Source organism: Heterodontus francisci, chromosome 24 (genome assembly GCF_036365525.1).
Source record: "Heterodontus francisci isolate sHetFra1 chromosome 24, sHetFra1.hap1, whole genome shotgun sequence".
Taxonomy (NCBI): Eukaryota; Metazoa; Chordata; class Chondrichthyes; order Heterodontiformes; family Heterodontidae; genus Heterodontus; species Heterodontus francisci.
This window is the reverse complement of record NC_090394.1, coordinates 76,418,266-76,443,017: the sequence shown is the minus strand read 5'-3', so window position 1 is coordinate 76,443,017 and position 24,752 is coordinate 76,418,266. Positions and strand designations below refer to the sequence as shown.

The window sequence follows — 24,752 nt, the reverse complement described above, 5'->3', positions numbered from 1 at the left end:
CATGCAGGCAGCTCAGATTAACCTTCAACAAGAGTTCAAGAAATTCCCAGCTAATCCAATGAAGGCAGCAAACGGCTGTCAGCAACCATCATTCTATACACTTAGCTGAATATACACAAGTTACACAGTTGGCGAGAGTAGATTGAGGCTGCATAGGAATCAAGTTTTTGAAACTTTACACACTAGATAAAAACTGCAGCATTCCAGAATTTAATTTTCTGTTTTCTTAAAAAAATTTTAAAACTTCAGAACAAAAGCAAGATAGCTGATTGGAAGCTGCGTGTGAAGGGAGAGCACGGCAGCAGGGACTGACTCTCCCAATCCTGGGTGCAGGTCTCTGGTCATTACTCTCCCTTTCTCCTGGTACTCTGTCTCACGGAGGTGGGGTGGGGTTGGGGGGGAAAGAGAAGAGAGGTGTTTGTGTTTATGGTGCCGGTGTGGGGGAAGTGCTTTAAACACACCCAGTCACAGAATCCAGTCTTCATTGGTTTCCATTCTGAAACACCTTTTTAACAAGTGAGCTCTTCCAATTCTGGAAAACTGAATTTTGGAGCCCTACAGCTTTAATAAGACTCACCAAGTCTTTTAACAAGGGGATGTTAGGCAGGAGGGGGGGGGGGGGGGGGAGGGATTTAAACATGTATTATTCCCTTTTATTTTTAAAAACACCTCTTCAAATACTAAAGAAGTACAAACCTGTTTTCTGTTGCACACAGTTTATTTAACAATATGGTATATAAGTAAGAAATGAGTTTTTAACCAGTTTATACAGTGATTGAGAGTTTTGTTTCCTTATTTATAGTAATTATATAACTTGCATGATTTACACTATAATTGCTTTCTTCTCTTTTCAAGTTTCACAGAGAATAAAGGAGGAAAGGAAAGGATATTTCTTCTATTAAAATCAGCACAATCTATCAGTGATCATCCTAGTTTCACTAAAACCAGTTTATCATGAAACAAAGCAACAATTTCTACATCTGCAAGACAAAGTTTGGCATTTGCCAGTACATGTGTGCAATGGTCTATTCCTATCTATACAAATTTAATACTTGAAACGCCCGCACAGACTTCACTATAGAAAAACCTTCCCAGAACATGTCAGAAAATTATTGGTATACATTATATGTTGCATTTTTCAGGAATTTTTCTTTCCTGGTTTTTAAACACAAAAAATGCTGATAGTCTGAAAAATACAAAATAAAAAATATGAATATAATGAACTTGCTTTTTTCCATTTAAAAAAATTAGGCAATGAGTCATTAGCAACAAAAGCAAACAGGAAACAAAAAAAGGGAGAAAACAAAACACGACCAGAATGTGCAACCAGTCTGAACAAAAAATATATTCTTTGTGTATTTTAACAGCAAGTCATCCCTCAATGTCTTAGGAAGTTGCAGTTCCTTCTAGGGATTGTTCATCACCAGACAGCTGAAATTTTCAGTACAAAAAGTCTCAGGAAAAATTGCTCCCAAAATGCTACAAGTTTTCTTCCACAAACTTTTCTAGTGTGTCACATGTAATAGTGGAGCTCGATAGGCTGGAGCCATCAGCACCCAGTCCTAAGTCGCCAGTGGCGCTGTGTATAGCACTAATGCCAGGATTAGTCAGTTGTGGAAGCATCGCACTCTGTTCCGGGGTGCTAAAGTGTCCCTGATCCATGGGGTTAGCCTGGGGCGCTGCTAGTCCTGGGTGTGGGGAGCCGGTCTGGGGAGAGACGTGGTGGGGAGAAGGTTGTGGCTGTATCCTGGGTGAAGGGCTGGAATGTGGAGGCTGGGACTGGGGTCGCGGTGAGGGCACCGGCTGTGGAGACCGCACCTGGTTGCTGAGGGAAGTGGCAATCTGTTGGTTCTGAAGGTGAGATGACTGCGGCTGTCCTGAGAGCATGTGCTGCTGGGGGCTCATGGGGTTGGGCTGGCCTGGTGAGCCCATTTGCTGCTTCATCTGTTGTTGTTGCAGAATCCGCTGCTGTAGAGTCTGTTGGATGGTGGGAGTCCCGTCGGCTCCCATCCCTGGCTGATTCAGCTGGTTTATCTGCCCCATCTGGGTGATCTGTCCCATTGGCCCACCTTGCATGGATATGTGCTGCTGCATGCGTTGCTGTGGCATGGCTTGTGGGTAAGCTGGCCCTTGCGGTTGTTGGAACTGGGTGTGACCTGCCATTCCTCCAGCCATGCCAGTGCCCTGCTGCTGCTGTATGAGTTGGCGTCTGATTAGCAGCTCCCTATACTGAGGGTTAATAGTTGCCAAGTTGGGGTTGTGTCCGGGGTGGCCCTGGGCATTCATGCTGCCCAAGCCTTGTTGCTGGGGGGACAAATTAGGCCGCTGGGCACCTGCTTGCATGGGGTTGAGGTTCTGCAGTGGATTCTGCATGCCTGCTTGAGCATGCATGCCTGCTTGTTGCATTCTGGGTTGGGGTTGAGATTGCATGCCAGGTTGAGGTTGCATGCCAGGCTGGTTAGCCTGATACTTAGCTGTTCGTTGCTTTATGAATGCTGCCATAAGTTGTGGATTGGACTTCAAAATGTTAAGGACCTGCTGCTGTTGCTGAGGAGAACTGGGCGATTTCAGTGTCCTTAAGAGATCCTGGAGAGCATTTGGGGAGATGTTGCTCCGCGGAGGTTGCTGGGCTCCTGGCATCCTCTGTCCTGCTGATGTCTGCGGCGACGTCATCTGCATGCCACTCCTCGGCATGCCAGCTTGCAGAGGCTGTGACTGTGATAGTGTCGTTCCTTGTGCCCATTGCCCTGGCTGCATGCCAGGAATCACCTGACCCATTGGAGGCCGAGCGACTTTCAAACCCACAGCTGGCATCTGGTTGACAGGCCCAATCTGCTGCCCCATCATGCTTTGCCGTGCCATCCCTAGACCATTGTTCATGTTTGCCATTTGGTAAAGCTGCTGCTGCTGCTGGGCCTCCAGCTCAATCTGCCTGGCCACTTCCAACGCCGCGGCTGGTGGGGGCTGTGTAGGAGGGACTTGGGGAAGTGGCGCTACTTGGTTTGTGGGCTTTCCTTGTGAGACAGTGGTGGGGGGTTGAGTCCTCGGTGGATTAGGAAAACCACTCGGCAAATTGTTGGATGGTGGGGTCTGAGGTGGGGGCTGAGGCTGCGGCGTCTGAGGGGTGCCGGGCTGCTGTTGTCCAGTGGGTGTAACAGGCGCGGCTGAGGTAGGAGAAGGCAAACTTTGCTGAGGCACATTTCCGCGCTGCATGGTGGCCATCCTTCTGCGGAGCATCTGCGCTTGCTGCAGTCGGTGTTGCAGTTGCTGCTGCCGTAGCTTGTGTTTGATGTTGAGGCAGAATGGCACAGGGCATTTATTCTCTTGGCAGTGTTTCGCGTGATAACAGCAGAGGGCAATAAGCTGCTTGCAAACAGGGCAGCCTCCGTTGGTCTTGCGTTTGCAGCCTTTGGTGTGCTGAACAACCCGCTTCATCTTCTGGCAGGACGGCAACGAGCAATTGGCATTGCGGCACTGGCAAGCATGGACCAAAGACTGGATGCAGCGTTGGATGCTGAGGCGGCGAGACTCTTGTGGGCTCTTGGAAAGTGGATCTGGTTGGTTACTGCTCTCGTCGTCTAGCCCCAAGCCCCATTTAACCATTTTGTGCTCATGGCCTTTAATGTTGTGGCAGTTGACACACAGGTCATAGTCCTGGACAAGAGGAGGAAGAATGATAAGTGAAACCAATCTATTTTCACAAACAACTGAAAATTTAACAGTAGCTGACATAAGGCAACCATTTATTATGGCAAAATATAAACATGAATGTGTTCTTCATACTATGAATCAATTCCACTTAATAGCACTGATCATTTTGATGTTCTAGGAAAAGATCAATATTGAAAACAAATAACTTTGCATAGAATATAATTTAATGTAAAATTTGTACGCGCGAGAACAGATGGGGTGGGGGGGGGGGCAGTTTCTGGCCCTTAGAACATGCTCATACCTGTTGGATTATGGGCTCAGAGCACCTTCAGTGCTTCAATCCAGTAGGCACTCTCCACACCTGAACTTGGGAAGTGAGCACCAGCAGGCTAATTGAACTAGGGGGCATTCATTGCCAAGCTCCCTGTCATTTCCATCCATTCACTGACACACACTTTACACTAGGTGGTGATTTTCCCCTCCTGTTCCAGTTGTCCTGTAGGCAAGAGCAGTGATCCTTGCAGTGCTGGGCTGTACAGTTTAGCTGTACTTTGACTTCACCAACTGAAGCGGATTACGGCACACTTCAAACTGCTATTACCCTTTTCCAAGAGTTCTTCTTGAATGACACAAGTGGTTCATTTACAAGGATCACTCAACTTGAGACACTTTATTAACAGAGTTAGCCCATCTTACCTCACAGACTGTGCAGTGCCACCGTGTTTCCACATGGTGCTTGCACTCATTGCACGTATAGACAAATCGGTCCTGGCCTTGATTGTGCAACTCCACCAGCATGCACATGGTGGACCATTTTGCACGGCGCAATGAAGAGAACTCCAAATGCTTGTCCCTGGCCAGTGTCAGGAAAGCATCACGGCCGTCCATCAAATCACAGCTCAGCAAGGAGTCAGGGTCCACAACGGACGGCAAGGTGTTCACCACCGGTCCAGCATGGAAGTGGATCACAAAAAATACCTGAAAAAGTAGTGCTATTAGAAAGGAACAGCGAAGATTGGGGAAATCAATGCACTTCTTGCATATTGTTAACTTGGAAATTCAAATTTAAAAAAAATAGCTGAACCAGAAACAGGAAAATTTGTCACAACTGTTTTACACGAATGGAACTACACTCCACACCTAATATCTCACCTATGTTCCAATATGTCATCACATTCCATTTGCAATTACAAACCAAGGATAAAGCAAACTTCAGTAACTCATTCCACTTAAAAACAAGGGCTGGACCTGACACCTTGAGCTCCTACAGGCTCCTGAGATAGATCCTTATAGTCACTATAGGTCTCAGTTTGAGGTTGGGGTGTGGGGTGGAGAAAGGGGGCATTAGTCTTATTCTGGGTGTCTGTCTTCCACTGGCAGGGCTGTAAGAAGAGATGATGAGTTCTTCCAGTATATCCCATCCAGTAAAAACAGAGTATGAGGCTCCATTTAGCAAATCCCAGCAAAACACCAACTAAACTTGCCAAAAGAAGGCAAGAGAGTTCAAATGGTCAAAGGTGGGGTACAAACTTAGTTACCTGCTCTAGCTGATTTTATCATTGCCAGGTTATCCACAAAACAAGCTCTGAATAACTAGCAACAAGCAGTGACGCACCATTTAATTCCTAACTTAGGTTTCAAACTTAGTTTTGAGTAACTGTGAAGTAGTACTCTTCTTTTGGTTGCTGTTTGCTCTCTCCCTCCCCCATCTGCCTCAGGTGGTGGAAATGGTGCAGCCTACAAAGCTTTTGAGATCATTTTTGCCATAACATGGTTAACTTGGAAGGAGTTGGACCTTTCTTACTTCCTCCCTTCCATCACAGCCAGTTATTCCTCTCTGTGTCTGTGACCCTGTCTCTCTCTAGCGCGCACACACACTTCAAACTGGCAAAGTTGTTACCTAAAATAACCAGAACACAAACATCGAAGATACAGGAACCTAAACTCAAAACTCCTAACGTTCCAAAATCTTGTTCCTGAGCAACTCTGCTGCTTAAACTGCAGCAGCAAACAAAACAGCAACAATTCTACAAATAAAAAGACCAAGTGATACTGAGGTGTAATATAGTTAAGTAGGATTATTCTGGAATCTGAAGTACATTATAAGCTTTTGTTCTCTCCTCCCCCCTCAGCTCACTAATTTTCTCCGGACCTCTCCAACAAATGCTGATTCCTTGCCAGGTACAGCGTTATGGGTGTCCGCTGTCTTTTGTTATGTCTCTCCAGGCCACTATTCATGTTTGAGCATTGCCAGTGAGCATGTGTTTGGTCCCCGGGGATGGATTTCACCAAAGCTGCATCACAGTGAAGACAGCGAATCCTGCCTGATTTTTTTCCTCCCTCAACCCAGGAGATGCTAGTTTTTTTTTTAAAAAAGTACTTATTAAAAATGTATATATCGGTAGCGATTCAGGAAAGACGAGCATATTGGAAAAAAGCAAATGGTGCTCCAGGTAGGAAGAGTTTAAACACTGCCTGCAGTACCTCTTTATGCTTTTCCATTGTGGCATAGAGCTTCTGCGACAAGTCATTAGCTACATTCGGCATTCCAGGCTTTTTCTTGTTGGCTCGGCTAATGCTGCTTTTATTCTTATTCGTTTTCTTGTTGTTCTTTTTCTTTGCATTTTTGCTGTCTCCTTTCTTTCCCTGGAAAAGGTATAAGAAGGGTATTTAAACAACTTTAGATGCATTTAACAAGACAGTAATCCACCACAACTGCTCTTCTAAAGGTTACTTTATACAGAACATAATTTAGGAATGTATTGCATTCTGCATCACTTCCTTTCAGCTTCACTACACACACGCTAGGTATTCGTGCTTCAGGACTGGTTAACTGCGCACTCTCCTGTCACAGTATATGGATTGAAGAACAAAAGAAATAGGAACAGGAATAGACCATCGGCTCCTTGAGCCTGCTTCACTATTCAATACGATCACGGCTGCTCTTCTGCCTCAATTCCACTTTCCCGCCTGCTCCCCATATCCCTTGATTACCTGAGACACCAAAAATCTGTCTTGGCCCTGAACATACTCAATGATGCAGCATCCACAACCCTCTGGGTAGAGAATTCCGAAGATTCATAACCCTTTGAACAAAATAATTTCTCTTCATCTCAGTTCTAAATGATTGACCCCTTATCCTGAGACTGTGCCCCTGTATTCTAGATTATCCAGTCAGGGGAAACCACCTCAGTGTCTACCCTATCCAGCCCCTTCAGAATCTTGTATGTTTCAATGAGATCACCACTCATTCTTCTAAACTCCAGAAAGTATGGGCCCAATTCATTCAGCCCATCATAGGACAACCCCCTCATCCTAGGGACCAACCTAGTGAACCTTCATTGTACTTTAAGTATCTACTCGGGTGGATAATACAATTGAGAACCAGGCCGAATATAGAAGGTTCAGAAGGGAATTGAAAAAGCAAGTAAGAGAAGCAAGGAGAGAGCATGAGCATGACTGGCAGCTAACATTAAAAAAAAGAGAATCCAAAAGTCTTCTATAGGCACATAAATAGTAAAAGGACAGTAAAAGGAGGAGTGGGGCCAATTAGAGACCAAAAAGGGGATTTATACATGGAGGCAGGGTATGGTTAAGGTATTAAATGAATACTTTGCATCTGTCTTTACCAAGGAAGATGCTGTGCAGGTCATGGTGAAAAAGGAAGTAATTCAGATACTTGAAGGGTTTAAAATGGAGAAGGAGGAGATATTGGATAGGCTGTCTGCACTTAATGTTAAGGCACCAGGACTGGATGAGATGCACCCAAGGGTACTGAGGGAAGCGAGAGTGGAAATTGTAGAGGCACAGGCCATAATTTTCCAGTTTTCCTTAGACTCTGGGTGGTGGCAGAGGACTGGAGAATTGAAAATGTTACACCCTTGTTCAAAAATGGGTGTAAAGATAAGCCCAACAACTACAGGCCAGTCAGTTTAACCTCGGTGGTGGGGAAGCTTCTAGAAGCGATAATTCAGAACACAATTGTCACCTGGGCAAATGCGGGTTAATTAAGGAAAGCCAGCATGAATATTTTAAGGGGAAATCACGATTAACTAACTTGGAGTTTTTTGATGAGGTAACAGAGAGGGTTGATGAGGATAATGCCATTGATGTGGTGTACATGGACTTCCAAAAGGCATTTAATAAAAGTGTCACATAATAGACTTGTGAGCAAAGTTATAGCACATGGAATAAAGGGGACAGTAGCAACATATATATGAAATTGGCTGAGGGACAGGAAAGAGAGAAGAGTAGTTAATGGAAGCTTTTCGGAAGGTTTGTAGTAGAGTTCCCCAGGAGCCAGTGTTAGGACCCTTGCTCTTCCTGATATATATTAATGACCTAAACCTTGGTGTACAGGGCACAATCTCAAAATTTGCAGATGACAGGAAACTTGGAAGCATCATGAACTGTTAGGAGGATAATGTTAAACTTCAAAAGGACAGATAGGTTAGTGGAATGGGCGGACACATGGCAGATGAAATTCAATGCAGAGAAGTGTGAAGTGATTCATTTTGGTAGGAAGAATGTCCAGCAGCAATATAGAATAAAAGGTACAATTCTAAAGGGGGTGCAGGAGCAGAGGGACCTGGATGCATACGTGCATAAACCACTGAAGCTGGAAGGACAGGATAAGAGTGTGCCTAATAAAGTATACAGCATCCTAGGATTTATTAATAGGAATATAGAGTACAAAAACAAGGAAGCTGTGTTAACTTGTATAAAGCACTGGTTTAACCTCAACTGGAGTACTGTGTCCAGTTCTGGGCACCACACTTCAGGAAAGAAGGCATTGGAGAGAGTGTAGAAAAAGTTAATGAAAATGGTTCCAGGGATGAGGAACTTCAGTTACGTGGATAGATTGGAGAAGTTGGGACTGTTTGGGAGAAGGTTGAGAGGAGATTTGATGGAGGTATTCAAAATCATGAGGGTCTGGACAAGATAGGGAAAAACTGTTCCCACTGGTGGAAGGAGTGAGAACAAGAGGGCACAGAATTATGTTAATTGACAAAGGAAGCAATGGGGACATAAGGAAAAAGGTTTCCATGCAGCGAGTGGTTAGGATCTGGAATGTACTGCCTGAGAGTGTGGAGGCAGATTCAATTGAGACTTTCAAAAGGGAAATAGTTATCTAAAAAAGAAAGAATGTGCAGTGTTATGGGGAGAAGGCAGGGCAATGGCACTAGGTAAACTGCTCCTTTGGAGAGCCAGCACAGACACGATGGGCTGAATGGCCTCCTTCTGTGCTGTAATAATTCTATGATGATGAGATATGGAGACCAAAACTGCGTATTGTGCTACAGGTGTGGTCTCACCAAAGTCCTGTACAATTATCGCAAGATTTCCTTGTCTTGTATCTCAGTTCCCTTGCAATAAAGGCCAGCATGCCATTTGCCTGCGGTACCTGCATGCTAACTTTGTGTGTTCCTTGTACGTGTATACTCAAGCCTCCCTATAACATATCAACCTTTAACAATTTTACACCTTTGAAAAGATATTCTGCTTTTCTATTCTTACTATCAAAGTGAATAACCTTACACTTCCCCACATTATACTTCATATGTCACCTTGCTGACCACTCACTTAACCTGTCTACATCTCTTTGCAGCCTCTTTGTGTCCTCCTCACAGATTACATTTCCACTTAACTTTGTATCATTGGCAAACTTCGATACATTACTCCGTCTAAGTCATTAATATAGATTGTAAATAGCTGAGGCCCCAGCACTGATCCTAGCAGCACTCCACTAGTTACAGTTTACCAACTGGAAAATGTCCCATTTATCCCTACCCTCTGCTTCCTGTCCGTTAACCAACCCTCCATCCATGCTAATATATTACCCCCAATTCCATGAACCCTTTGCATCTCCTGCACCAAGACCTAACAAATGGTGGCCAGCATTCTCAACTGGGCACAACATGCACTTTTATTTTACTAACAGTCAAAAACAATACTGCACAGCCTGTGGGTCCCTCGCTATTGTTAGACCTCTGGACCCAGCTGAACACTTGTTATCCACGAAAATGTAATCGGATCATTAGTGATTGCAATCAAGGATCTGCCAATGACAATACGAGCATGACAATCAGAGAAGTCATCGCTCAGGACTTTATAGCTTGCACAAATATGGAGGTTCCTTTGTCACTCTGCACTTTGTGAAGCAGGATGTGCTCACTGGAATATCCTTCAACAACAGAAGGGTACGTTTCTTGTGGCAATGTGTAATGCTACACTTCAAACACCTTTTTCTCTTGATCTAATCAACCGGGATCTAAACTCACGTTAATCTGTGTTTTGGTATTCAGGCTGAAATTTGAGCCACAACTTTAAATGGCCACCAGATTTCTCAAATGTCGATCACAGCCAAGATATTGAACCTTTACGCGGATGTCCATGTGAAGAATGAATTTCAAATTCCATCACACATTGTGCATTTTTAAAATATGGTGAAAAAGATCAGTTTTTAAAATAATAATTGGGTCACGAGGTGCAAGAGTTATAAGGACAACTGGGAATACTTGTTTCAAGAACCTTGTTTTGTCCACAGCTACTGAATTTGAATAGCAGGAAGAAAAGTGCGTTCGATCTCAATTCAATTCAACTCATCTCAACATAAAGCTGGGCATAAGAACATAAAAAAATAGGAGCAGGAGTAGGCCATTCAGCCCCTCAAGCCTGCCCCGCCATTCAATAAGATCATTGCTGATCTGTCCCAGGCCTCAACTCCTCTTTCGGGCCTGCTCCGCCTAATCCTCGACTCCGAGATTTCAAAAATCTATCTACCTCCTCCTTAAATACATTTAGTGACCTAGCCTCTACCACTCTCTGAGGCAGAGAATTCCAGAGATTCACCACCCTCTGACAGAAGAAATTCCTCTGCATCTCAGTTTTAAATGTGTGCCCCCTTATTCTGTAACTATGTTCCCTAGTTCGAGAATCCCCCACCAATGGAAACATATTCTCAACATCTACCCTGTCAAGCCCCCCTAACATCTTATATGTTTCTCTCATTCTTCTAAACTCCAATGAATAAAGGCCTAACCTGGTTTGCCATTCTTGATAAGACAACCCCTTCATCCCAGGAATCAGCCTAGTGAACCTTTTCTGAACTGCCTCAAATGCTAGTATATCCTTCTTTAAATATGGGGATCAAAACTGTACGCAGTACTCCAGGTGTGGCCTCACCAACACCCTGTACAGTTGTAACAGGACTTCCCTATTTTTAAACTCTAACTCCCTAGCAATAAAGGCCAAAATTCCATTTGCCTTCCTAATTACTTGCTGCACCTGCATGCTAACCTTTTGTGTTTCATGCACAAGAACACCCAGATCCCTCTGTACTACAGTATTTTGTAGTCTTTCTCCATCTAAATAATAATCTGCCTTTTTATTCTTCCTACCAAAGTGGATTTATCTCACACTTTCCCACATTGAACTCCATCTGCCAAGTTTTTCCCCACTCACTTAACCTATCTATATCCCTTTGCAGATTCTTTGTCTTCATCACAACATGCCCTCCCACCTATTTTTGTATCGTCAGCAAATTTGGATACACTACACTCTGTCCCTTCCTCCAAGTCATTAATATAGATAGTAAATAGTTGAGGCCCTCGGACCGATCCTTGGCACCCCACTAGTTAAGGCTTTCCAACCTGAAAGACCTACTGATCCTGACTCTCTGCCTTCTGTGTGTTAGCCAATCCTCAATCCATGCCAACACATTACCCCCAATACCGAGCTCTTATTTTTTGCAATAACCTTTTATGTGGCACCTTATCAAACGCCTTCTGAAAATCCATACATCTACTGGTTCCCCTTTATCCACTCTGCTCTTTATATCCTCAAAGAACTCTAACAAATTTGTCAAACATAATTTCCCTTTCATAAAACCATGTTGACTCTGTTGGATTGCATTATGTTTTTCTAAATGTTACAAAGCGAGTACGTTTCCAACATGCAAAGTATCAGATGGTCAGGCATCAACTGCAGACTGGTGGGGGCCCTCGCTGATTCCCAGCTTGTATGTGAAGATCTAAAGCAAACTTTAATTAAAAGTCTAAATGATCTAGAAAATCCTGAAGACCATCTCCTCAGAACACTCACATTAAAGGCTGGCTACCCGACCAGAAGGGACCTGACGACATGTGTTGGGTGCGGGTCAGGTCGCACTTCCGGGTCCAGCCGGATCGGACACGCTCTATCACTACCTCAGGTAAGTGGTTCCACTGTTAATTTACTTTTTGGACTTGAAAGGTGGTTTTGTTAGTTATTTTAAGCTTGTGCAGGTAAGTAACAAAGTGAAAAATGGAAGGTAGATTAACTGATGGTCGGGTCGGGTCAGGTTGGGTGCAGGAAAAATTGAAAGGACTCGGGCTGGGTCGGATGTGATTTTGTCGGGCTTGGGTCGGGTTTCATTTGCAGACCCGAGCTGGCCTTTAACTCACATCAGGGGCTTCACTGGGGATGCTGTTCTCTTCCCTCTTGCGTTCCTCTTCTTCCTGTTCCAACTCTTTTATGCTTTCTTCCAGTACGTTGGGCCAAAAGTCACCCTCAAAATAAGGCAACTCATTTGCACTGGTCAGCCGGTCTTCTGTTGCTTGTTTGAAGATATCCTGCCAGCAAAACAAGAAGAAATTAGCATCAAACAACATGCAATTTCTCATACCGGACTGCATGAAGGAAAGCAGCCTTTAATTAAGGTTGTACAAGTGTGGAAAAATGGTCAAGGCGTGCTGCAGACTTGAATAATACGTTATTTCAAAGAGCAGAAACATGTCATTTTCCACAACCAAATACACACAATTAATAAACAGGGATTCATTGCTTGATGATATAGAAAGTTTCATGTTTCAATGTATTTAGAGTAATTTGCTGAGCTGTGCTGAGTGCTGGCAGGATAAATAAGCATTTGTATCAGTCTCGTGCTGGTTGTGGACTTTGATTAATTTGGTTGCGTCATAGAGTCATATGACACAGGAGGCTATTCAGCCCATCAAGTCCACTCCCCTGCTCTATCCAGATAGCCATGCAAATTTATTTCCCTCAAGTGCCCATTGAATTTCTTTTTGAAACCAATCATCACTGCTTCCACCACTGTCCTAAGCAGCGAATTCCAGCTCAACATTCGAACATATGAATTTCCATTACAACTTGCTGTGTAAAAAAAGTTCTTCCTCACATACCCCCTACATCTCTTGCCCAAAACATTAATTCTGTGTCCCTTAGTACTTGTACCAGCTACTCTTTGTGTCTCTTACCTAAACCGGTCATAATTTTGTACACCTCTACCAATTAAATCTTCTCTCAATCTCCTTTGTTCCAAGGAGAACAACCCCAGCTTCTCCAACCTAACCTTGTAACTAAAATCCCTCATCCCTGGAACCATTCTGGTCAATCTCCTCTGCACCCTCTCAAGGACCCTCACATCCTTCCTAAAGTATGGTGACCAGAACTGGACGCAGTACTCTAGTTGAGGCCTAACCAGTGCTTTATAAAGGTTCAGCATAACTTCCCTGCTTTTGTCCTCAATACCCCTATTTTTGAAGCCCGAGATCCCATATGCTTTTCTGTCTACCATCTTCAAAGATTGATTTTTTAATTTTATTTTTATTTATTTATTTAGAGATACAGCACTGAAACAGGCCCTTCGGCCCACCGAGTCTGTGCCGACCATCAACCACCCATTTATACTAATCCTACACTAATTCCATATTCCTACCACATCCCCACCTATCCCTATATTTCCCTACCACCTACCTATACTAGGGTCAATTTATAATGGCCAATTTACCTATCAACCTGCAAGTCTTTGGCATGTGGGAGGAAACCGGAGCACCCGGAGGAAACCCACGCAGACACAGGGAGAACTTGCAAACTCCACACAGGCAGTACCCAGAATTGAACCCGGGTTTCTGGAGCTGTGAGGCTGCGGTGCTAACCACTGTGCCGCCCTAACCCCATATCTAACCCCAGGTCTAGAATTGTGCCATTTAGTCTATGTTGCCTCTCCCTATCCCTTCTGCCAAAATGCATCACCTCACACTTCTCTTATTAAATTCCATCTGCCACTTGTCTGCCTATTCTGTTAACCTATCTAAGTCCTGTTGCAGGCAACTGGCATCATCAGCAAATTTTGACATTTTACTCTGTATTCCAATATCCAACTCATTTATGTACATAAAACAAAAACTGGTCCTAGCACTGACCCTTGGGAAATATCAATATCTACCATCCTCCAGTCTGAAAAACCATTTACCACGACTTGCTGTTTTCTGTCCTGAAGCCAATTTTTTTTTATCCAGTCTTGTTGAGATGCAACCCGTCCCCTTTTGAACAGGTGCCTCCTGCTCCAAAACTGGTCCCAATGTCGCAAAAATCTGAAGCCCCCTTCCAGCATCACTCAAGACATGCATTGATCCTCCCTATCTTCCTATTTCTACTCTTGCTAGCGTGTGGCACTGGGAGTAATTCAGGAGATTATTACCTCCCTAGCTCCTGAAAGTCTGACTGTAGGACTTCAATACCTGCTCTCGCTATCTTGTTGGTACTGCGCGTACCACAATTTTTGACTCACTCCCTTCCCTCTGCAGAATATTATGAACTCTCTCTGTCCTTTATCCTGGCACCAGGGAGGCAACACACCATGCGGAACTCATGATGACAGTTACAGAAATGCCCATCCATCTCCCTAACTACGGAATCTCCTATTACAACTGCATTTCTACTCTACGCTGTTCCCTCCTGTGCAGTCCCTTGCCCATTGGTGCCATGGCCTGGACTGCACTCCTTCAAGGTGAAGTCACTCCTAGTAGTCTCCAATGCTGAGTACCGGATTGAGAGTGGCACACACCCCTAAGACTCCTGCACTTCTTGCCTCTTCCTACTCCTCCAGATGGCCACCCATCTACTATCTTGAACTCTCACTGCCTGTGGGATGACCACCTCCTGGAACGTATGATCTAGGAAATGCTCATCCTACATGAAGTTCCACAGTGATCCCAGCTGCCCTTTAAGCTCGGAAATCCTGAGCTCGAGCTCAAGCAGCTGGAGACACTTCCTACATGTGATTCCCCAAAGACACATGAAGTATCCTGAAGTTCCAACATGTCGCAGGAATTGCAAGGCTGACTTCAGAAAAAATCTGCATTTAAAACCAGTTGGTTTATATATTATATATCTATATATGATAGAGGTAGAGTGTTAGTTCACTTTGGAGCCTATGATTTAAACTAATCTGTAACCAAGTTTAAGCAGAAGGAATTGAGCAGTGCAGAGATCTCAGGGACTACCACACTTCTGCTGGAGAATGGCTGAGAGGGGATTTCACTCTTTAATGGATATCCTGTGCTGTGTGCACATGAATACTGCCTTATACTCTGCAGAGTAAGCCTGAACTTTGCATTTAAGTAAGGCTGTAAAACTTTGGATCTGTATGGTAACATTTGGATCATTATGGAAACTGAAACCATAGGACAAGTCTACAGGAAGTGCAGCATGCATCTTACAATTTAAAATAATAAATAAGACTTGTGTTCCCCATCAACAAACAAAAATACAGTTTTCAAGGTTCATGGGCTCAAGGTCAACTGACAGGAAGTGGTGTGAAACTGCTCAGAAAAGGTGTTGTCAAATACCTGAATCAGGGCGGCACAGTGGCGCAGTGGTTAGCACCGCAGCCTCACAGCTCCAGGGACCCGGGTTCGATTCCGGGTACTGCCTGTGTGGAGTTTGCAAGTTCTCCCTGTGTCTGCGTGGGTTTCCTCCGGGTGCTCCGGTTTCCTCCCACAAGCCAAAAGACTTGCAGGTTGATAGGTAAATTGGCCATTATAAATTGTCACCAGTATAGGTAGGTGGTAGGGAAATATAAGGACAGGTGGGGATGTTTGTTGGGAATATGGGATTAGTGTAGGATTAGTATAAATGGGTGGTTGATGTTCGGCACAGACTCGGTGGGCCGAAGGGCCTGTTTCAGTGCTGTATCTCTAATCTAATAACATACTTTAAAACTTTAACTTGGCAGAAAATTTCTCTTTAAAATATCAGATAATAGGATTTTTCCATCCTGAACATTAGATTAAATACTTCAATTACCTATACAACCATAATATTACAAACTAGTGAACAATCTTGTTACAGGTGCACTACTTAAATTTAATGTAGTTTGCCCTGGCCCTTGGGTAAGATGGAGAACATGTGTTTTACTGAACCAAACATGTTAACACATATACAGGTTTATAATTGTTTGTACGGTTAGGATTATCAGTTTGTTCAGATACACCGTAATTTGTTTTTGACTAAGGGCACCTTTCACAGGAGTCTTCCTTGCTCCAGAGACCTGGGAGGTGGAACACTGGAGCAACTGGACCCTGTACGATTAACATGGAGTCAAGAGGCCTAGAAGAGTGGAACTTTGAATACTAGTTACACAAATGTGTGGTGGTCTGTATTACAATGAAATATCAAGCTAAAGGGATTGGATTACATTGACGAATGCATAAAATCTTATTTTTAAAGCAGATATTAGGAGGATAACAGAACTTCAGATCAAACCTTATAATCGTGTATGATTCGCTCCGCGAAAGCTTTATCCAGCATCTTCTTGTACCATTCCTGCAACCGTTTGGGTTTGGGGATCTTCTGATCTGCTGGGTGGCAGTGGAAGATGTAATCATCACCTTCACTGGGAGGGCATGCCCAGATATGACCCTGTGTAAAGCTGCGGGGAACAGTGAACAAGGTGAAATGGATTGTTCAGATACTGTTACCGTTCTGATTCAAATCAGGAGGGAAATAACAAGCAGACCTATTGATTCCAGTTTAATGTAAACTGTTCAAAAAAGCTTATAATTATAAATAATCCAAAAGCAAAATACTGTTGATGCTGAAAATCTGAAATAAAAACAGAAAATGCTGGAAATACTTAGCAGGTCAAGCAGCATCTGTGGAGAGAGAAACAGAGTTAATGTTTTAGGTTGATGACCGTTCATCAAAACTGGGAAAAGTTAGAAATGTAATAGGTTTTAAGGGGGGAAAAGAGTGGAAAAAGAACAAAAGGGAAGGTCTGTGATAGGATGGAAGACAAGAGAGATTGGGTGGATTATATAAGAACATAAGAAATTGGAGCAAGAGAAGGCCTCATGGCTCCTCGAGCCTGCACCACCATTCAATAAGACAACAGCTAAACTACCTCAACTCTGCTTTCCCCATCTGACCCACCATATCCCTCAATTCCCTTAGTGTCCAAAAATCTAATCAATTTCTGTCTTGAATATACTCAACGACTGAGGATCTACAGTCCTCTGGGGTAGAGAATTCCAAAGATACATAACTCCATAAATTAAGAAATTTCTTCTCAACCTCAGTCCTAAATAGGCAACGCCTTATCCTGAGACTAAGACCTCCAACTCTAGACTCTCCAGCCAGGGAAAAACAGTCTCTCAGCATCTAAACAACTGTCAAAGTAGAGCCTTTCCAAAGCCAAAGATTGATTATGATTGGTAATAGGTACCTGGATAAACTGGGGAAATTAACCTTGATGGAAGAATTTTATTAGGTATAAAAATAGCAACTGAGGGAGTAGAAACATGTACAAAACCAGCAGAGGACAACTGTGACCAGTGTTAGGAATGCTGAAAAGGCGATGGAAAAATCAACATTGGATGATATACTAGGACTGGTGAAGAATCTTTCAGTCTTGCTACATGTCAGAAAACAACCAACAATCAATAGTCATACAATAGAATCAAAGAATGATTACAGCACAGAAGGAGACCATTCGGCTATACAAGGCTTTGGTATCTCAGCACTTTGCAGTAATGTGTCCAGTTTTAGTACCCACACGTGGAGGGAGCTATTGAGATTCTAAAGTAAAAGCAAAATACTGTGGATGCTGGAAATCTGAAATAAGAGGAGAAATGCAGGAAATACTTAGCAGGTCAGGCAGCATCTGTGGAGAGAGAACCAGAGTTAATGTTTCAAGTTTGTGACTTTTCATCAGAACTGAGGGAGTGCTGCACTGGTGGAGGTGCTGCCTTTCAGATCAGATGTTAAAACTGAGGCCGCGTCTGTACTCTCAGGTGGATGTACAAGATCCCATGGCACTATTTTGAAGAGGAGCAGGAGAGTTATCCCTGATTATTGTCACAATGCTGTTTGTGGTAGTTTGCTGCATGCAAATTGACTGCCACTGTTCCCTACATTACAATAGTGACTACACTCCAAACGTACTTCCTTGGCTGTAAAGTGCTTTTAGATGTCCGCTGGTCACAAAAGGAGCTATATAAATGCAAATCTTCATTTTTTTCTTTTAGAGAGAGAAGAAATGTGTGGCGGGTACAGATTCACATGGCCCTTTAAAAAGGAACTTGACATGTTCCCGAATGAAGAGGACGTTGCCAGCTGTACTGACCAAGTTGTTATTTAGCTAGGATTATAGGAATTACAGGCTATCGAGTTTCCTGGAAGTTTGTTTGATTACCTTTGAGAGTCAAGAGTTTTCCCTGAATTGGCTACAGCTTTTTTGCCACTTTGCTCAGATTGAGCAGTTCAGGGTGGGACAATGGTGTGTGTGTTGCACCCGCAGCTATTTGCGGAGGAGGGTGCAGGGGGGCGAAGAGGCTTGATGAGTCTAATGGCCTTTCCTGTCCTTTTTGTATCCATGAGATAGGAGAGGGGACATAACTTGCATACATACTTTGTGCCCCATTACCCATAAAGACAAATAAGCTAATAAAGCTCTACCTATATTACAACGGAACTTACCCAAGTTTTTTCACATATTCTAGGTAACCAATTAAGATTTCATGATAGACTGCAGTTCGGAGGCATCGTGGGCGGAAGAAGTGAATACTGTCGAGGTATGATATGTACACTCGCCTGCAAAGTTGTATAAGAGAAATAGCATCAGCCATTGACTAGTGATTACAAGGACTATATTCTGCCTTCATTAAACTAAACACCTACCATCGTGCGGACAAAATAAAGTGACTACTGCTTTAAGGATACATCTTTCCCTTACAATAAACAATTCTCTTTTTTGCCTCACTCCAGTTTCTAAGACACTTACATACACTTTTGAAAAGTATAAGATTTTAATTTAACTTCTCCATTGTAAAAGCTGTGTCAAATGAATTGTTCCTTTACAAACTGAACATAAAAAACTAAAGTAGGCTATATATAAATAATCTGCTATCTAAGATATTGCATGCATAGTATGTCACTACCTTGTATTTGGAGTTGGGCAGTCGGAGCCATATTCCTGTACATGCATTCCAAAGAAACAGACGTCCACACCATCAATTTCCTCAAAAGCAAAAAGTGCTTTAGTTCTATAAGGAAAAGTCTCTGACATTTCGCCTGTATCCACAAATCTGAAACAAGAAAAGGGGCCACCGTTACGCATAGACTGGAGGGTGAGTCACAAATCTCCCTCAGCTCCCATACCCATTTCTACCCACTCTAGCCTGAACCTTGGTCTTTTGGCAGTTTCTCCCACCTTCTGCCTGCTTTCTCTAATCCTTTCCACTCAACTCGTGACCACTGAGTTCTCCTTCCTGGCGTCCTTGCATACTGACATCAATATTGATTTCCTTTCCTAAAGCCCTCTCTTCAAAACTGCCAACAGCATCTCAAGAAAACCACCCCAATCCTCCAACTATTGTTCCATCTTCAACCTTGCTTTCCTCTCAGACATCCTGTTAATTGCATATTAATTGGGTTTTAATCGTATTCCGGTGGTGGGCACTAATTGAGGATTCACCTATACTCTTCTATATAGGAGTAGGCTGAAACTGTGTTTGTTGGGCTGGAGGTGCACAATAGGTAATGTGTGTCTCTGTAAATAAAAGCTTGTAAGACTTGGCTCCAGTATTCTATCCTTCACCACCTGGCTATCTGAGTTCAAACACATACCACTACTCCCAGAGCAGTAGCCATTTTGCTCACAATCCCATTTGACCCAATTCTGCCCTGAATTGAATTGGCCCCAAGTCAAAGCCACGAATGAATTACTCTGGTGCATTATCCCCGTTGTCCCATCTGCAGCATTTAACTGTGGCTCCCTCCTCTTCCTGATCTACACACTATCTCTCCACATCATTTGCAGGCACCAGTTCAGCTTCCAGGAGTTTTCTCAGGCAGAAAATGATCATAAAACTCACAAGTAACCATATCTTTCAGTGTTTTGCGTACAGAGAATGTACTGAATGATCTCCACGGGCTTGCTTTACTTGCCTGCTTTTCATTCCTGGTTTAACTTCCACAGTTTTATCTGAGCTGGATACAACACGAACATACACTTCCCCTGCCTCTGGATGGTTCTGGCGTCGTAGAAACTTGTTCACTCTGTCTTCTAAATGATTCCCTAACCTAGTTGTTTGTAACCCTAGAAACAGAAACTCAATGTAAGCAAACACATCAGAAGCAGTGAAATTCAGGTTACAAACTGCCCATTTCTCAAGTTAGGAAAATCTCTGACTTCCTGGAAGGTGATCATTAGTTGATAGAAAGCAATGTGACAGCCAGATTGTAGATTACCAGGATCTAAAATCTCTCCGTATCATTTATGCACCAGAATATTTTGTTTCTTTTTAGGCTAAAAGAAAGAGGAGATGGTCTTTTTATTAGTGGGGCCATATCTTCCCTCAGGTTTCCTGTGCAGTGAAGCAATTCTGTCAAAGTGGATGCAGCAGCACCATATCTCCAAAGCTCCTGCTGTCAGCTGATGGTCCAGTCCACTATTCCAGTGCAGTTTCCCACTGCTGATTAAAAACCAAGGAGCAGCCCAGTGGGATACAGCTTTAAAATCAGCAACGAGAGCTAGCACTGAGAATGGGAGAGCAAGAGTTCGAACATTTAAATGTCGCATTGCTGAAAGGAGAGAGAGAATTTTGGTGAATAGCGACATTGTAATATTGATCTGCTCATAACAGCCATGGATCTTTATTGGGTTTCTTGGGTGAAATTCTGGCAGGTCATGTTATATATGGAAATGGGTGACAATGCACATTGACTTGTTGAGAATTTAGAAAGCATTAAAAAAAATTCTTTCATGGGATGAGGGCATTGCTGGCAAGGCCAGCATTTGTTGCCCATCCCTAATTGCCCTTGAACTGAGTGGCTTGCTAGGCCATTTCAGAGGGCAGTTTAGAATCAACCACATTGCTGTGGGTCTCAAGTCACACGTAGGCCAGACCAGGTAAGGATGGCAGATTTCCTTCCCTAAAGGACATCAGTGAACTAGATGGGTTTTTACAACAATCGATGATTGTTTCATGGCACCATTACTGAAACTAGTTTTCAAATCCAGATTTCTATTAATTAAATTTAATTAATTAATTGAACTTAAATTCCACCAGCTGCCATGGTGGGATTTGAACTCAAGTCCCCAGAGTATTAGCCTGGACCTCTGGATTACTAGTCCAGCAACATTACCAGTCTGCCACTGTCTCCCTTTCACTGAGCAGGAGTCATTAATTGATAATCAGAATCCATTTTTCATTCAGCCAGGTACTAATTTGGTTACTTAAAAGGCAGTGTACTCCCCTGCACTGTCACATTATTTTAATTGCCAGTTTTCCTGGAGGGAACCAGGGAGCAGGCATGTGATACAGAAATTACTCTGACGTGATACGATGTCCCCATTCATGTACCATTGGGGTAATCCATATGCTCCCAGGCTGTTTCAGATGAGAACATAAGGCGGCGTGACCTACTGACATCCTACTCTACGTATTCATTTGTAATGACAACCAGAGGTTACATTAGATTTAGTTTCCAACTGGAAAAAAAAAGGCCAACAGTGACATCACAGGAAAGCTGCAAGGTGATTGGTTGGTGAGTCACTGCTGTTAGGGAATAGCTCTAAATAGCTGGGTAAGTATCTAAGGTAAGAAAGGTTTACAGTTTATTTTCATATATAGTAAGTAGTGTTTTTTAGGGAGATCTGTAGCAACGAGGACCAGGGAAGAAGGGCCTGAGAGTAATTGATATTATTTGATATTAAGATCTTCCAAAAGGTTTAACTTAAAGGGTTAAGTCATGGCAGGAGAACTCAAAGCCGTGGTGTGCTCCTCATGCTCTATGTGGGAAGCCGGGAATAATTCCAGTGCCCGGGACCAGCATGTGTGCAGGAAGTGTCTCCAGCTGCAGCTCCTTGAAGCCCGGGATTCGGAGCTGGAGCGGCAGCTGGGGACACTGTGGAGCATCCACGAGGCGGAGAGTACCGTGGATAGCATGTATCGAGAGGTGGTCACACCACAGGCTCAGACTCCACAGACAGGAAGAGAATGGGTGACCACCAGACAGAGCAAGAGGACTAGGCAGGCAGTGGCAGTGCAAGAATCTCCTGTGGCTATTCCCCTGCAAAACAGATATACTGCTTTGGATACCGTTGGGGGGAATGGCCTCTCAAGGGAAAGAGGCAACAGCCCAATTCGTTGCACAGGGGAGGAGGAAAAAGTGTGGGAATGCAATAGTTATAGGAGATTCAATTGTAAGGGGAATAGATAGGAGTCTCTGTGGCCGCAAAAGAAACTCCAGGATGGTATGTTGCCTCCCTGGTGCTAGGGTCAAGGATGTCTCAGAGCGGTTACAGGACATTCTGAAGGGGGAGGGTGAACAGCCAATGGTCGTGGTACACATTGGTACAAACGACGTGGGTAAAAAAAAAAAAGGATGCAGTCCTAAGAGCAGAATGTAGGGAGTTAGGAAGTAAGTTGAAAAGTAGGACCTCAAAAGGTAGTGATCTCAGGATTACTACCAGTGCCATGTGCTAGTCAGAGTAGAAATAGCAGGATATATCAGATGAATACGTGGCTGAAGAGATGGTGTGAGGGGAAGGTTTTAGATTCCTGGGACATTGGGACTGGTTCTGGGGGAGGTGGAACCAGTACAAACTGGACGGGTTACACCTGGGCAGGACCGGGACTGATGTCCTAGGGGGAGTATTTGCTAGAGTGGTTGGGGAAGGTTTAAACGAAAATGGCAGGGGGATGGGGACCTTTGCAAGGAGTCAAAGGAGGGGGGAGTCAAAGACGACAACAAAAGACAATAAGGGGAATAAGAAAAGTGATAGGCAGAGAAATTAAGGGCCAGAATTAAACAGGGCCACAGTGAAAAATAGTAGGAAGGGGCCAATTAATGTTAAAAAGACAAGCCTTAAGGCTTTGTGCCTTAACGCGCGGAGCATTCACAATAAAGTGGATGAATTAATCGTGCAAATAGATGTAAACGGGTATGATATAGTTGGGATTACGGAGACATGGCTGCAAGGGCGGCACAGTGGCTAGCACCGTAGCCTCACAGCTCCAGTGACCCGGGTTCAATTCTGGGTACTGCCTGTGCAGAGTTTGCAAGTTCTCCCTGTGACCGTGTGGGTTTTCGCCGGGTGCTCCGGTTTCCTCCCACAGCCAAAGACTTGCAGGTTGATAGGTAATTTGACCATTATAAATTGCCCCTAGTATAGGTAGGTGGGTAGGGATGTAGGATTAGTATAAATGGGTGGTTGATGGTCGGCATAGACTCGGTGGGCTGAAGGGCCTGTTTCAGTGCTGTATCTCTAAATAAATAAATAAAAGGTGACCAGGGATGGGAAATGAACATTCAGGGATATTCAGTATTTAAGGACAGACAAAAAGCAAAAGGCGGTGGAGTTGCATTGCTGGTCAAACAGGAAATTAACACAATAGTGAGGAAAGATATTAGCTCTGACGATGTGGAATCTGTATGGGTAGAGCTGAGAAACACTAAGGGGCAAAAAACATCAGTGGGGGTTGTATATAGACCCCCAAACTGCAGTGGTGATGTTGGGAATGGCATTAAACAGGAAATTAGAGATGCATGCGATAAAGGAACATCTGTAATTATGGGTGAGTTTAATCTGCATATTAAATTGGGCAAATCAAATTCGTCACAATACCGTACAGGAGGAATTCTTGGAGTGTATACGGGATGGTTTTCTGGACCAATACGTTGAGGAACCAACTAGAGAACAGGCCATCCTAGACTGGGTATTGTGTAATGAGAGAAGAATAGTTGACAATCTAGTTGTGCAAGACCCCTTGGGGATGAGCGACCATAATATGATAGAATTCTTCATCAAGATGGAGAGTGACATAGTTGATTCTGCGACTAGGGTCCTGAATCTTAGTAAAGGAAACTATGAAGGTATGAGGCGTGAGTTGGCTATGATGGATTGGGAAACGTTACTTAAAAGGATGACGGTGGATAGGCAATGACAAACATTTAAAGAGCGCATGGATGAACTCCAACAATTGTTTATTCCTGTCTGCAGCAAAAGTAAAACGGGAAATGTAGCCAAACCACGGCTTACAAGGAAATTAGAGATAGCCTTAGATCCAAGGAGGAGGCATATAAATTTGCAGTAAAAACAACAGACCTGACGATTGGGAGCAGTTTAGAATTCAGCAAAGGAGGACCAAGGGATTGATTAAGAAGGGGAAAATAGAGTATGAGAGCAAGCTTGCGGGGAACATAAAAACTGACTGTAAAAGTTTCTTTAGGTATGTGAAGAGAAAGAGATTAGTGAAGACAAATGTAGGTCGCTTACAGTCAGAAACAGGGGAATTTATTATGGACAACAAAGAAATGGCTGACCAACTAAATGCATACTTTGGCCTTCACAAAAGAGGACACAAATATCATAACAGAAATGTTGGGGAACACAGGGTTTAGTGAGAGAGAAGAACTGAAGGAAATCAGTATTCGTTGAGCAATGGTGTTGGGGAAATTGATAGGATTGAAGGCCGATAATCCCCAGGACCTGACTGTATGCATCCCAGAATACTTAAGGAAGTGGCCCTAGAAATAGTGGATGCATTGGTGGTCATCTTCCAAGATTCTATAGACTCTGGAACAGTTCCTACAGATTGGAGGGTAGCTAATGTAACCCCACTATTTAAAAAGGGAGGTAGAGAGAAAGCAGGGAATTATAGACCAGTCAGCCTGATGTTGGTAGTGGGGAAAATTCTAGAGTACATTATCAAAGATTTTATAGCAGAGCACTTAGAGAACAGTGGTAGAATCGGACAGAGTCAGCATGGATTTACGAAAGGGAAAGCATGCTTGACAAATCTACTAGAATT

The 24,752-nt window shown here is 43.5% G+C and overlaps 1 protein-coding gene across 1 annotated transcript in view; it reads right to left on the bottom strand.

Moving 5' to 3' along the window:
- Window positions 1-319: 319 nt before the first annotated feature.
- Window positions 320-24,752, bottom strand: part of LOC137383627 (CREB-binding protein-like) — a 135,254-nt gene continuing 110,821 nt past the window's right edge. Inside the window, exons 18-25 of the mRNA XM_068056781.1 lie at window positions 19,882-20,032; window positions 18,873-19,019; window positions 18,412-18,525; window positions 16,201-16,366; window positions 12,096-12,263; window positions 6,136-6,297; window positions 4,348-4,629; window positions 320-3,654 (exon numbers count right to left, since the gene is read on the bottom strand). Coding sequence (XP_067912882.1) covers window positions 1,480-3,654; window positions 4,348-4,629; window positions 6,136-6,297; window positions 12,096-12,263; window positions 16,201-16,366; window positions 18,412-18,525; window positions 18,873-19,019; window positions 19,882-20,032 — 3,365 coding nt within the window. The 3' untranslated portion in view covers window positions 320-1,479. The remainder of the gene's footprint in view (window positions 3,655-4,347; window positions 4,630-6,135; window positions 6,298-12,095; window positions 12,264-16,200; window positions 16,367-18,411; window positions 18,526-18,872; window positions 19,020-19,881; window positions 20,033-24,752) is intronic.